Source organism: Dama dama, chromosome 15 (genome assembly GCF_033118175.1).
Source record: "Dama dama isolate Ldn47 chromosome 15, ASM3311817v1, whole genome shotgun sequence".
Lineage (NCBI taxonomy): Eukaryota > Metazoa > Chordata > Mammalia > Artiodactyla > Cervidae > Dama > Dama dama.
The window spans coordinates 8,735,087-8,751,006 of NC_083695.1; the positions used below are offsets into that span (position 1 = coordinate 8,735,087).

At 40.2% G+C, this 15,920-nt stretch overlaps 1 protein-coding gene across 1 annotated transcript in view; it reads right to left on the reverse strand.

The window, feature by feature from the left end:
- ACTN2 (actinin alpha 2) overlaps positions 1 to 15,920 on the reverse strand; it is a 78,875-nt gene that overhangs the window by 43,260 nt on the left and 19,695 nt on the right. The window contains exons 2-3 of the mRNA XM_061161405.1: positions 1,523 to 1,637; positions 533 to 652 (exon numbers count right to left, since the gene is read on the reverse strand). Coding sequence (XP_061017388.1) covers positions 533 to 652; positions 1,523 to 1,637 — 235 coding nt within the window. The remainder of the gene's footprint in view (positions 1 to 532; positions 653 to 1,522; positions 1,638 to 15,920) is intronic.

Below are 15,920 nucleotides of genomic sequence, written 5' to 3' on the forward strand. Positions count from 1 at the left end.
GGGAAGATCCCCTGGAGAAGGAAATGGCAACTCACTCCAGTATTCTTGCCTAGAAAACTCCATGGACAGAGGAGCCTGGTGGGCTACAGTTCATGGGGTTGCAAAGAGTCGGACATGACAGAGCACACACACACACGAATGCATAAAGTTCAAACCACATTCACTCCTAAGTTATCACATCCTAGAACAATAAGGTCATTGGGATTACGGCAATATCTTCTTAAAATCTAGACGCTGTGTTCTCAAGATAAATGCCTAAAAAAAGAAGCCATCTTTGTTTCATGTCAATGTTAAAAATAAGTGCTAAATCAGTACAGTAATAAGTTAAAAGCTTAATATTCGAGAGGCAAGTATCAGCTCTATTTGACTCTAATTTTTTCAAACAACTTTAGAGCCTTGTTTCCTGTTCACGGTACCCAGAGCTTGGCAAAGAGGAGATGGTGGGAGGGAACAGAGAGGGAAGAAGGCAACCAGCTGCAGGCCCACTGCCCTGTGGGGGGGTTGGTGCACTTTCCCATCACACCCCATTTACCTTCTGCCCCGATGGACACCAGCTTCACGCCTTTGCTGGCTATGTAATCCAAGGCTTTGTTGACATTAGCGATTTTGTGGAATCGCATTTTTCCTCGGTCAGGTTTGGGCAGCCTTTCCCCTGTTGGGTGAAGAAAGAATCGTGTGGACACAGAGAAAAGAGCCCCCTTGATGCAGAATCAAGATGACAAAATTCAGAGTACACGCCCTCCTTAAACAAAAATCGTTATCTGACTATTCCTCGTGTGTCTCCAGTTTCTGTAAATCACAATACTTTCAAGATGAAATGCACCAGAGCAGAGGCTGTGCTATGAACTCCATATGCTTTTCAGACCTGCTGGGAGAGCCTTGTTTGGTCTATGAGCCAATGTTTAAATAAGTAAGAAAGAAGCTGGCTGGGGCCCCCGCAGCAACTGGAGTAGCTGACCAGCTATGAGAAGTCAGGGAGCCTCATTCAAATTGCAGCGCTCATCTCAGACATGGGAATATGAGGATATTCGGATCAGGGCAGCCCTGCCTTCATCCATTCTCCAGTCCAATGTCTAAACCAGCTAGCTGACATTCAGGGCAAGGTATAACCCCTCAGAAATTCTGACTCCTGTTTGCAGAGTTAAGCCAATGTACACACTGGCTTTTGGCATGAAAGACAATTTTTGGAATATAGACTAGCTGGACTAAACCTGGACAGGGCAGCCTGGTGAGGAGTTATATAAATGTCATTTTCTCTTCTCTCATTCTGTTTCCAGGTGGGTGGCAGAAACATTATTTTAATAAGTCTGTTTTAAACAGAATTCGCTCCTCTTTTAGAAGAGAAAAATAGCTCCAGACAGATTGCTCTTTGGAAAGTTTTCTTTGCCAATAATACCATGTTCTTGCCCAGTCAGGTTCAAAGGGAGCTTTTTTTTAAAAAAAAAAACAAAAAACAGATGCATACATATCTACTGCTCAGACAAACTGGGTATAACACCTACGAAAAATGTTTAAGACTCACCTGAGATGACTTCCAAAAGTAGCATGAGCTTAAGGCCATTCCGGAAATCTTCCTCGATGTTCTCGATCTGAGTGCCAGCTTTCCTGAGGTGGGAGTTACACCAGGCGGTGAAGGTCTGCAACCAGAAGCAAACAGTGCTCAGCGCAGCTCTGTCCACACTCAGCGCCCCTGCGTGGGCCACACCCAACCTCTTACCCCTTCTGGGACACAAGAGGCTGGGCCATGTGGGAATTGGATAGAAAGAACGATCTGCAGCCCAAAGATAAGATACAAGTAACATTTCCTCTTTAGAGACAAAGAAAAGGAAGTCATTTATTTGGTCTAACCACTTGAGGAGTTTTTGTTCACTTGAAACAGGTACTACTTTTGCAATTAACATATACACACTACTATATGTAAAATGGATAACCAACAAGGACCTACTGTATAGCACAGGGAACTATAGTCAACATTTTGTAATAACCTATAATGCAAAAGAATCTGAAAAAGAATATATATCTATACACACACACATATATATACATACATACACACATATATCCTCCTCAAAGTCCTGCATGAAGGAATCATGCCGTGCCTAGTCACTTCAGCTGTGTCCGACTCTTTGCAACCCCTGGACTGTAGCCCACCAGGTTCCTCTGTCCATGGGATTTTCCAGGCAAGAATACTGGAGTGGATTGCCATTTCCTCCTCCAGGAGATCTTCCCCACTTAAGGATCAAACCTGCATCACCTCTGTCTCCTTCACTGCAGGCAGATTCTTTACAGCTGAGCCATTAGGGAAGTTTGTATGTGTATATATACACATATACACGGTTCAGTTCAGTCACTCAGTTGTGTCCAACTCTTTGCAACCCCATGAATCACAGCACGCCAGGCCTCCCTGTCCATCACCAACTCCCAGAGTCTACCCAAACCCATGTCCATCAAGTCAGTGATGCCATCCAGCCATCTCATCCTCTGTCATCCCCTTCTCCTCCCGCCCCCAATCCCTCCCAGCATCAGAGTCTTTTCCAATGAGTCAACTCTTCGCATCAGGTGGCCAGAGTATTGGAGTTTCAGCTTCAGCATCAGTCCTTCCAATGAACACCCAGGACTTATCTCCTTCAGGATGGACTGGTTGGATCTCCTTGCAGTCCAAGGGACTCTCAAGAGCCTTCTCCAACACCACAGTTCAAAAGCATCAATTCTTCAGCACTCAGCTTTCTTCACAGTCCAACTCTCACATCCATACATGACCACTGGAAAAACCATAGCCTTGACTAGATGTACCATTGTTAGCAAAGTAATGTCTCTGCTCTTTTATTTTTTTTCATTTTATTTTTTTTTTTTTATTAGTTGGAGGCCAATCACTTCACAACATTTCAGTGGGTTTTGTCATACATTGATATGAATCAGCCATGGATTTACACGTATTCCCCATCCCAATCCCCGCTCCCACCTCCCTCTCCACCCGATTCCTCTGGGTCTTCCCAGTGCACCAGGCCAGAGCACTTGTCTCATGCATCCCACCTGGGCTGGTGATCTGTTTCACTATAGATAGTATACATGCTGTTCTCTCGAAACATCCCACCCTCACCTTCTCCCACAGAGTTCAAAAGTCTGTTCTGTATTTCTGTGTCTCTTTTTCTGTTTTGCATATAGAGTTATCGTTACCATCTTTCTAAATTCCATATATATGTGTTAGTATGCTGTAATGTTCTTTATCTTTCTGGCTTACTTCACTCTGTATAAGGGGCTCCAGCTTCATCCATCTCATTAGGACTGATTCAAATGAATTCTTTTTAATGGCTGAGTAATATTCCATGGTGTATATGTACCACAGCTTCCTTATCCATTCGTCTGCTGATGGGCATCTAGGTTGCTTCCATGTCCTGGTTATTATAAACAGTGCTGCGATGAACACTGGGGTGCACGTGTCTCTTTCAGATCTGGTTTCCTCAGTGTGTATGCCCAGAAGTGGGATTGCTGGGTCATATGGCAGTTCTATTTCCAGTTTTTTAAGAAATCTCCACACTGTTTTCCATAGCGGCTGTACTAGTTTGCATTCCCACCAACAGTGTAAGAGGGTTCCCTTTTCTCCACATGTCTCTGCTTTTTAATATGCTGTCTAGGTTGGTCATAACTTTCCTTCCAAGGAGTAAGTGTCTTTTAATTTCATGGCTGCAATCACCATCTGCAGTGATTTTGGAGCCCAGAAAAATAAAGTCAGCCACTGTTTCCACTGTTTCCCCATGTATTTGCCATGAAGTGATGGGACCGGATGCCATGATCTTAGTTTTCTGAATGTTGAGCTTTAACCCAAACTTTTCACTCTCCTCTTTCACTTTCATCAAAAGGCTCTTTAGTTCTTCCTCGCTTTCTGCCATAAGGGTGGTGTCATCTGCATATCTGAGGTTATTGATATTTCTCCTGGCAATCTTGATTCCACCTTGGGCTTCTTCCAGCCCAGCGTTTCTCATGATATACTCTGCATGTAAGTTAAATAAGCAGGGTGACAATATACAGCCTTGACGTACTCCTTTTCCTGTTTGGAACCAGTCTGTTGTTCCATGTGCAGTTCTAACTGTTGCTTCCTGACCTGCATACAGGTTTCTCAAGAGGCAGGTCAGGTGGTCTGGTATTACCATCTCTTTCAGAATTTTCCACAGTTTGTTGCGATCCACAAAGTCAAAGGCTTTGGCATAGTCAATAAAGCAGAAGTAGATGTTTTTCTGGAACTCTCTTGCTTTTTCAATGATCCAGCGGATGTTGGCAATTTGACCTCTGCTTCCTCTGCCTTTTCTAAAACCAGCTTCAACATCTGGAAGTTCACGGTTCATGTATTGCTGAAGCCTGGCTTGGAGAATTTTGAGCATTTCTTTACTAGGGTGGGAGATGAGTGCAATTGTGCAGTAGTTAGAGCATTCTTTGGCATTGCCTTTCTTTGGGATTGGAATGAAAACTGACCTTTACACACATATATATGCAAATATATATGTACACACACACACACAAACACATACATATACACACACACATGTATGTATACACACTCAAACACATACATATACATATACACACATATACATATATACACATATACATACACATATATGTATATATACACACAAACACATACATATACATATATACACACAAACACACACATATGTATATATACACACAAACACATACATATACATATATATACACATATACATATATACATACACACATATACATATATACACACATACACACACATATACATATATATACACATACATATATACACACATACATACACACATATACATATATACACACACATATACATATACACACATATACATATATATATATACACACACATATACATATGTATACACACATATACATATATACACACATACATATATACACACACACATATATATACACACACACATACATATATATAAAACTGAATCTCTGTGCTGTATACTGTTAGTTAGTAAATCAACTATACTTCAATAAAAAAATAATAAAAATTTGTTAAAAGGTACTGTGTTTTACACCGATGCCCTGCCTTCTGAAAACCTCTTACTCTGTAAGAAAGACAGATTAAATTAGGATGTGTGTACAAGAAAAATCCTTGTGCTTACAGAAGAGATGAATAAATAATCCTTACAGAATGTTCAAAATGTCATACTTTAGAGCAGAAGGTGGGAGGCACTGTGTAGTAGGAAGGGGAAGAAAAGAGGGACTCATAACCACTAATTATCTACAACCAGTTTATCCCGGATGAACAACAGTTTTAAGCTAGTAACAATCAAGTAAACAAATCTGCAATACCGTCAATCATTACTACTAATACTAACAGCAAGAGTAGTAAGAGTGACCTGCTGGCATATCCCAGCCCCCGGGTCAGACCCCAGATTTCAAAGACAATTAGATAGAGCTCTGCCCTAGAAAGGTTCAGATTCCAGTCAAGTTAAGAAATAACTAGAGCAAATTAAGCAGAAACATGAATGATATACTAAGGGGTATCTGAAATCATTCTGTTTATTTTTCAAGCTTCTTTTAACTTGGCTTCCACTTGTGCACTATTTCCTGCCAAAACCAGATTAGAAACGCTGCTGGCAGCTGCTGGCCAAGAATGCAGACTGTCCCCTTGTCACACAACAGCTGCTGGGCTCAAGAGCAAAGTGCCCGGCACAGTACACTGGAGGGAGACCACAAATAGGGTCTGTGCTATAGATAAGAAAACAAACCGCTCAGAAATAGACTTTTTCCAAGTTAGAGTACAAAAAGACAGCGTTTCCATTAAAATGATTTTCCTGGGTAATAAAGAGGATTTTCAAACTTGACTAATAGTTATTTCAAGAAATATGTGAAAGGAATTTGCAGCAGCATAGGCGGACTTAGAGATATTCATACCATGTGAAGCAAGTCAGAAAGAGAAAGACAAATACCATCCGATATCACTTATATGTGGAATCTAAAATATGACACAAATGAACTTATCTGCAAAACAGAAACAGACTCACAAACACAGAGAACAGATCTGTTGTTGCCAAGGGGGAGGGGGTCGGGGTCAGAAGAGAGAGGGATTGGAAGGTTAGACAATAGATGCAAACCATTATATATAGAATGAATAAACAAGAAGGTCCTAACTGTACATAGCACAGGGAACTATATTCAATATCCTGTGATTAATCACAGTGGAAAAGAACATGAAAAAGAATGAATATATATGTATAACTGAATCACTCTCCTGTACAGAAGAAATTAACACAACATTGCAAATCAACTGTACTTCAATAAAATAAATTTTTAAAAAGAAATACGTGATGGCATTAAATTTTAGGGTAAAAAGAAAATGTGGGTATTTTCTTAGATTTACAATAATAAATGTTACTGTGAAAGCCTAAACTAATAATTATTTCTCCCAATACACAACTAAACTTTATTCTGGTCTAAACAGAGAGACACCCTAAGTCATATACTCTAGATCTGCACCTAATCAATATGGTAGCCACTGACACACTTGGCTATTTAAATATAATTAATTAAAATTAAAGGAAATTAAAATTTTAGTCCCCCAGCTGTACAAGCCACCTTTCAAGTGCTCAAAAGCCACACAGGACTAGTGGCTGCTATGTTGGATGGTGTAGACATGGAACATGAAAGTTCTACTGGACAGTCCAAGTCTAGATAATCATGTTTCTGTTCTGAAGCTAAGATGATTAACAAGAGTCTATTATTACCTATCTACTATTTCAAGAATCTATTATTCAAAAATCAAGGGGTACAAAAAGGTATAAAGGAGAAAGCTTCCCTCTCCACTCCTGTTCTCGGTCGCTCAGTTTCCTTCCTCAGAGGGAACAACAAACAGATTTAGTTTCTTGCGTTTCTCTTCAACAACATTCTACACATGTGTAAACATAGACACATACATCATTTTCTCTATCCCTTTAACATAAATCATAATAAACACATTGTTCTGCACCTGGATTTTTAATTTATGGCTGATTCATGTCAATGTATGGCAAAAACCACTACAACATTGTAAAATAATTAGTCTCCAATTAAAATAAATTAAAAAAAAATCAACATTTAGCAATTGCTTTAATCAAAAAAAAAAAAAGAAAGAAAGAAAGAAAGAAAGAATACACACCGAGGAAATACACACTGAGGGTGGGCATACACACTGAGGAAACCAGATCTGAAAGAGACACGTGCACCCCAATGTTCATCGCAGCACTGTTTATAATAACCAGGACATGGAAGCAACCTAGATGCCCATCAGCAGACGAATGGATAAGGAAGCTGTGGTACATATACACCATGGAATATTACTCAGCCATTAAAAAGAATTCATTTGAATCAGTCCTAATGAGATGGATGAAACTGGAGCCCCTTATACAGAGTGAAGTAAGCCAGAAAGATAAAGAACATTACAGTATACTAACACATATATATGGAATTTAGAAAGATGGTAATGATAACCCTATATGCAAAACAGAAAAAGAGACACAGAAATACAGAACAGACTTTTGGACTCTGTGGGAGAAGGTGAGGGTGGGATGTTTCGAGAGAACAGCATGTATATTATCTATAGTGAAACAGATCACCAGCCCAGGTGGGATGCATGAGACAAGTGCTCCGGCCTGGTGCACTGGGAAGACCCAGAGGAATCGGGTGGAGAGGGAGGTGGGAGGGGGGATCGGGATGGGGAATACGTGTAAATCCATGGCTGATTCATGTCAATGTATGACAAAAACCACTACAATATTGTAAAGTAATTAGCCTCCAACTAATAAAAATAAATGAAAAAAAAAAAAAAACCATATGACAATCTCAAAAAAAAAAAAAAGAAAGAAAGAAAAATACAACCTAGGGATCATTCAATATCAACAAAGAGCACTCCTTTTTATCGCTGCATAGTATTCCACTGCGTGACATACCATCCTTTCTGAACTAGTTCCTTTGATGAACATTTTAGGTTGCTTCCAGATAACCAAGTTCATATAGTTAAAAAACTTCCCAGGCCCCATTTTCAGCAAGCAAAACTACTTTGAAAGCAGTTTTTCAGTTTGTTTTTTTCTGACAATACCGAGACTAACCATATTCCTAATCTTTTGGGAAAGGCACAAGAGAATATAGCAGGTTGTGATTTTTTTTAATGGAATTGATAGAGGAAAAAATTAAAAACTCAACTCAGAAAACTCAGCTCAAAAAAAATCTTTACTGAGTTGTCTTTATCTAGATTCTCCTTTAAAATGTGCAAATATTGCTGGTGTAAATTTCCTTACTTTGTTACTATGTTATTTAAGCCCCTTCATAATACAAGTATCAGAAGCACTTCTGGATAGAACCCCAAGTCTGTTCATGAAATCAGTGCAGTTCCTGACCCCCCACCGTGGAACACTGTGAACGTCTGTTGGATACCACCTTTTTATAGCCATGCATACATACAATGAAGGTAATTTACCATATATAATTATTCAGTTGTGCAAAGCCAGAGAATGAATTGAATCTACAAGGTCAATTTAGTCAGTTAAGTGTAATGAAGTTTCACTTTCTTTAATGAGTATTCCGAAGGGCCAATAAAGGTGGTGACTGACTAACTTCAATGCAAAAGAGGACCCCAATGGCTTTGTGATAATAGCTTGCAAAGAGGCCAGTGCATTCTGAAAAGGAATTTTAAGCTTTATTAGACGGTTTAATTTTCACTCTATTTACAGTTTTCATTACCGTGGCCCACAGAGACCATTTCCATGCCTTCCCCATTGTCCCCTGCTTCCGTAAAAAGCTGCAAATCATGGAGGAGATAAAAATGAAAGCCACCACAGCGGCAACAAAATCCCACACATTGTACCTAAAAGGCGTCTTTGTGGATTTTCTTGTTGCTTGATGGCAACGTGCATCTTTAAGGTCCCTGCAAACTAAATCTTGGAGAACTGAAATGGAACCAAGGTATGTCCATGTGGTTTTGAAAGGAGGCTCCTTGGTTCAAACCAGATTACCAAGGCAGGTGTCCTTTCTTAAAAGGAATGGTGTTCTATGAACCATACACAGTCCCTCAAGGAAAGAGGTCAATGTCCCCCAGCCTAGAGTCCATCTCAGATGCTGCCTCGTCACATTAAGGCTCTCTAACCTCCTCCCTTGCCGCCAACTCCAACCTCCCTCTACCTCTCTCCTAGAAAACTTTAGCTCCTCTCTGCTCCTGTTCACCTAGTGATAAACACACATACTTTTTTTTTTACCTTGGCTGTCAGGTTTTAGTTGTGGCTCCAGGATCTTTTGTTGCAGCATATCAGCTCTCGAGTTGTGGCTCTCGGGCTTAATTGCTCCATAAGCATGTGGGATCTTCCCAGACCAAGGACTGAACCCATGTCCCCTACACTGGCAGTTGGATTCTTAACCATGGGACCTCCAGGGAAGTCTCTATAGATCCTTTCTGCATCTTAAAACCCACAGATAGAAAAGGCTGACGTTCCTAGTCCTTCTCACCCTCCTAAGGTGCTCTCGACAAAGCTAAGAGAATGATGGACTTTAGAGATGATCATACTAACTGAAGTAAGTCAGAGAAAAACAAGTATCATATGATATTGCTTATGTAGAATTTTTTTAAAACAGGGAATACAAATGAATTTATATACAAAACAGAAACAGACTCACAGACATAGAAAACAAACTTACGGTTCCCAAAGGGGAAAGGGGGAGGGTAAATGAGGATTTTGGAATTCACAGATACACCCTACTATGTATAAAATAGATAACCAACAAGGACCCCCTCTATGGCACAGGAAACTACACTCAATATTTTGCAATAACCTATAAGGGAAAATAACCTTTTGGTGTGATGGAATTCCAGTTGAGCTTATTTCAAATCCTGAAAGACGATGCTGTGAAAGTGCTGCACTCAATAGGCCAGCAAATTTGGAGAACTCAGCAGTGGCCACAGGTCTGCAAAAGGTCAGTTTTCCATCCAATCCCTAAGAAAGGCAATCCCAAAGAATGCTCAAACTACTGCACAATTGCACTCATCTCACACGCTAGTAAAGTAATGCTCAAAATTCTCCAAGACAGGCTTCAGCAATACGTGAACCGTGAACTTCCAGATGTTGAAGCTGGTTTTAGAAAAGGCAGAGGAACCAGAGGTCAAATTGCCAATATCCGCTGGATCATCAAAAAAGCAAGAGAGTTCCAGAAAAACATCTATTTCTGCTTTATTGACTACGCCAAAGCTTTCGACTGTGTGGACCACAATAAACTGTGGAAAATTCTGAAAGAGATGGGAATACCAGACCACCTGACCTGCCTCTTGAGAAACCTGTATGCAGGTCAGGAAGCAACAGTTAGAACAACAGACTGGTTCCAAACAGGAAAAGGAGTACATCAAGGCTGTATATTGTCACCCTGCTTATTTAACTTATATGCAGAGTACATCATGAGAAACGCTGGGCTGGAAGAAGCACAAGCGGGAATCAAGATTGCCGGAAGAAATATCAATAACCTCAGATACGCAGATGACACCACCTTTATGGCAGAAAGTGAAGAGGAACTAAAAAGCCTCTTGATGAAAGTGAAAGAGGAGAGTGAAAAAGTTGGCTTAAAGCTTAACATTCAGAAAACTAAGATCATGGCATCTGGTCCCATCACCTCATGGGAAATAGATGGGGAAACAGTGGAAACAGTGTCAGACTTTATTTTTTTGGGCTCCAAAATCACTGCAGATGGTGATTGCAGCCATGAAATTAAAAGATGCTTACTCCTTGGAAGGAAAGTTATGACCAACCTCAATAGCATATTAAAAAGCAGACACACTACTTTGCCAACAAAGGTCCATCTGGTCAAGGCTATGGTTTTTCCAATGGTCATGTATGGATGTGAGAGTTGGACTGTGAAGAAAGCTGAGCACTGAAAAATTGATGCTTTTGAACTGTGGTGTTGGAGAACACTCTTGAGAGTCCCTTGGACTGCAAGGAGATCCAACCAGTCCATCCTGAAGGAGATAAGTCCTGGGTGTTCATTGGAAGGGCTGATGCTGAAGCTGAAACTCCAATACTTTGGCCACCTGATGTGAAGAGTTGACTCATTGGAAAAGACCCTGATGCTGGGAGGGATTGGGGGCAGGAGGAGAAGGGGACGACAGAGGATGAGATGGCTGGATGGCATCACCGACTTGATGGGCATGAGTTTGAGTAAACTCCAGGAGCTGGTGATGGACAGGGAGGCCTGGCGTGCTGCGATTCATGGGGTCGCAAAGAGTTGGACACGACTGAGTGACTGAACTGAACTGAAGTGATAAGCGAAAAGAATCTGAAAAAGAACAGACATACGTATAACGGAATCACTCTGCTGTACCTCTGAAATTAACCCTTTATATCATTTATACTTCAATAAAAAATAAAATAAATACATGTGTATTTATTTCTTTAAAAGCTAAGGGAATGAGTGTTCAGTCACCGAAAGACACAAAGTCACAGGAGTCACTGTCTCACTGTGTATATATTCCTTCGGCAGCAGGAGTAAATAAAAGCATTTCTCCCTGAAATATACAGAATCATAACGCGTAAGTCACCGGCCAGGAAGGAGAGTGGGTGCAGACTGGTCTCCCTGCTCATACGGGACCCTCCCTGGCCATTGTACTAAAACTCTGAAAAAACAGGGAGCAGAGGAAAACAGTTGGGGGTTAAGGCACTGTGCCCATGACTTGTAGTATTATGTTTTCACATGAATAGTCTGAAGGATATTCAAATGATCAGGAGGTGCAGCTACATTATACTCCTGAACGTAATCCAGAGAGCCAGAAAACACTCTTCAACCCCTAAAACATGGTAGTTGAGAAAAATGTCAGTTGGAATGGCCAAAACATGGAAGCAACCTAAATGTCCACTGATAGAGGAATGGGTAAAGAAGATGTGGTACATACAGACAATGGAATATTAGTCATAATAAAGAATGAAATAAGGCCACCTGCAGCAACATGGATGCACCTGGAGACTGTCATACTAAGTATGCCTGAGAAAAACAAATATCATGTGACATCACTTATATGTCTATCTAAATATGACACAAATGAACTTATTTACAAAACAGAAACAGATTCACAGATAGAAAACAAACATCGTTACCAAAGGAGAAAGCCTGGGGGAGGGGGTAAATTAGAGGAGCTTGGGATTAACACATATACACTGCTAGATATAAAACAGATGACCAAAATGATCTGCTATATAGCACAGGGAACGCTACACCTGAAACACTAGAAATCAACTGTACTCTAATATAATATAAAAATTTTTTAAAAAGAAAGAAAAATGTCAGTTGTAGGAGTTTCCTAAGAATATCTGTTAGCACGAATTGCTATCTCCATTCAGAAGCCACATCTTCTTTGAAGAACTTACTAGCGAAGTTCCAAGCCCATAGAAACTCAATATTGCCTTTCTCAAAGTTAAATTATATGTCATGATAATCAGTATACTGTGCTTAATGATAAAAAGTACTTATATCCTCACTGAAATGTTGAGATACGCTTGAGTTATTGAACACTATGATTTTGTATTTAGTTTCTTTTTAAGTTAATTAAGCCTACAGATATAACATCCTACATTGTAGGTTATTCCAAAGAGAGAGGGGAAAACAATATTGTTCCATGAAAATGAGTAATATCTGTGATTAATTATATTGTTAAAATAACACAAGTTTGCATCTCTACCTGGGAGACATCATCTTCTGACACAAAAAAGGACCAAAAGAAAAAAAAAATCAATCCTGAATCTGACACAGTTCTCTGAGTATGAGTCCATTTCATGCCATCAGTTAATTATTAATTTTTCTAGCAATAATGCTGTAGGACTGGGCTGGCTCCTGTAAGACTACCCTTGTTCAATTTACTATTCCATTTTCTCCAAACAAAAATCTGGCAACATAACAGACATCAGTTTCCTTTATACTTTGTGAACCGCTTTTATTTTCATAATAACTATATAAAATACTAATTTGAGGTCACATTTCCTAACATGGAGACTCACTTCAGTCACTGGGCACTTCTGAACGAAACAGAACAGGGTTTACTGGGGGCTGGGACACTTAGGCAGAGCAGCATGAAGTCTGGGCTAGGTAAGCGTGAATAACTTTCAGCTTTTAAATCCACTAATTATAAAACAACATTGTCACTGAGAGTTTGGGGTTAGCATATGCAAACTATTATATATAGAATGGATAAACAACAAAGTCCTACTCTATAGCACAGGGAGCTGTAATATATTCAATATCTTGAGATAAATCACAATGGAAAAGAATATTAAAAAAGAAAAAAATGTATATAAATAACTGAATCTCTTTGCTGTACAGCAGAAATTAATACAACACTGTAAATCAACTATACTTAAAAAGCAGCATTGTCTATCAGGTCAAAACCAGCTTAAGGCAACATCAGAGTTTTCTACAATTTTGAGTTTGCTTATCATTTACTGTCGTCAATGAGTAAAGACATCAGGAGGGTCAGAATGTGGATTCCTGGCCAGATCCTCTGGGCAAGACAACTGAGCCCCAGGTGAGCAGAAATAGTGGTCCCCAAGAGGGAGTTGGGGGCCCGGTCCAGCTCACTATCATGGCTTGGAACTCAGATTCCATTTCTGACCCTGACACCATGCAATTATTTGTCCTTCATGTCCTGACACTTTCCCAGCTACCCAAAAATTGCCACGACCAACTTTATGAAATAATTCAAAAGGTTATCAGGAGAAGAAATACAAAGGCCAACTGGGCAACACAATCTATTATCACAATAGCTCTGAACAGCCTCCTGCAAAAAACTATTGAAAACGACAACTCTGTTAAGTCGATCTTCTAACAACGCTCCATTTCTTTTTCTATTTACAATAATCATTATAACCGTGTTTTCTTTTCCACTTCACAAATTCCCAATTTGCCTGGATTGCTTCTAATTACTATCCTGGTCCTTTTTTAATATTTGAAAAGTAAAAAAAAAAAAAAGAAAAGTAAGGCAGGGGGTGGGAGTGTCTAGGAAGACGCACACATTTTGTACAATGTCTGGTTGAGGGAGAAGAAGCGGGGCAGCTCTGGCGTTTTAAGTAAGGAGGCACTGCCCTCCTCAAGGGCAGGGAGCTGCTCCTCTGAGGGGGCAGATCCATGCAACCCACGTGGCTGGTGGAGGCAGCCATGCTAGTTCACCTCAAAGTTTCCCCACCCCTCATCCAGAAAGACTCTGACCCACGCATCATGGGGGAACAGCCCTGGGTGAGTTTGCACGATGCCACGATGCCCGGAAAAATGTGCCGCTCCAGAATCACATCAGAAAAATCAGCAGTGGCCTTCAGTTGAAAGGGTCAGATACTCGACCAACTTTCAAAACATTTAAAAGGTGTTTCTCAGGATCGGGGACACAAGAGAGCAGGCTGGTGGTTGTCGGGGGAGGGGCTGGGAGAGGGACGGCATGGAAGAGGAATAGAGTAGAAGGTTGGGGTTAGCAGATGTAAGCTTTTGTATAGATGAAAACATCTACTGCTGTTCTCTTGTGTTCTTGTAATATTTGCAAAATATTTTCCAGTCCACTACAATTCATCATACTTCCCAACCAGCTCATCGTGTTAGGTTCATGGATCATTGCTTTGGGGAAGAAATAAGCCACAGGATAGGTAGAGGCAAACTATTACTTATAGGACGGATAAACAACAATGCTCTACTGTAATAGCACAGAGATCTATATGCAAAAGTCTATGAGAAATCATAAGGGAAAAGGATATAAAAGAAAAAGACTGTATACATCCATGTAACTGAATCACTTCCCTGAACAGTAGTAACACAACACTGTAAATCAAGTATATGTCAATTTTAAAAAAAGAAAAAAATTTAATGCAATTGGAGGGGGGCAAAAAAGGTGTTTCTGCTGGTGTTTAACATTAGAATAGCTCTCTGGACTCAGCAGTCATCACAATGGTGACCAACCATTCAGCACAATGAGCATTGACTAATCATCAATCGAGATCACAATGATCTTTTTAAAAAATTCCAAATCTTCAAGGTTGCCAAGCACGCTTTTTGATTACAGACAACATTTTAAAAAATTGAATCAAAGCAAGAAGTAAGTAAGCAGAAGAGTGTTCCTTCTAAGGATGCTGTATGCACTGCCATCAATTACCAGACATCTCGGAAGTCCATTTAGGGCCCTAACGTTCTCATAGCTGGCATAACCAGGCAGTTAACGGCATGGTGGGCAGCCCTTTTATTTTCTACCCATAAATCTCTGCTTAGTCCCCAAGATCCTGCTGGATAACAACAGCTCAGGTTAGCAGTCCCTGAAAATCACCGGCTCTAAAAGCCTCAGCTTGGCTCTGTGACCAACTCAGCGTCTGGTGTGGACAAGTCAGCTCATCTTTCCTGTGACTTTTTTTTTCCTCTTTTTAAATTTCATTGAAGTACAACTGGCTTGCCATGTTGTGTTAATTTCTGCTGTATAGCAAAGTGACTCAGTTTTACACATATATGTTTTCTCCATATTCTTTCTCATTATGGTTTATCACAGGATATTGAATGTAGTTCCCTGTGCTAGACAGTGGGACTTGTTTATCCATCCTGTAAATAATAGTTTGCCTCTGCCACTCCTGTGGCTTATTTCTTCCTCTAAGCAACGCACCATGAACCTAATACAAAGAGTTGGCTGGGAAGTATGATGAATTGGAGGGGACTGGAAAATATTTTGCAAATATAAATGCTATAGGAACACAAGAGAACAGCAAGCAGCAGTGACGGAAATTCAAAGAAACGTGAGGTGCTTTGGGGTTTCAATGGAGAGGGAAGTAAGTCACTGCATAGAAAAATAAAGACAGTCCACGGTCACAATTGATGTCTACCTGAGCATAGGAGACACTCCACCTCTGACAAATGAGCATAAGCGCACTGTC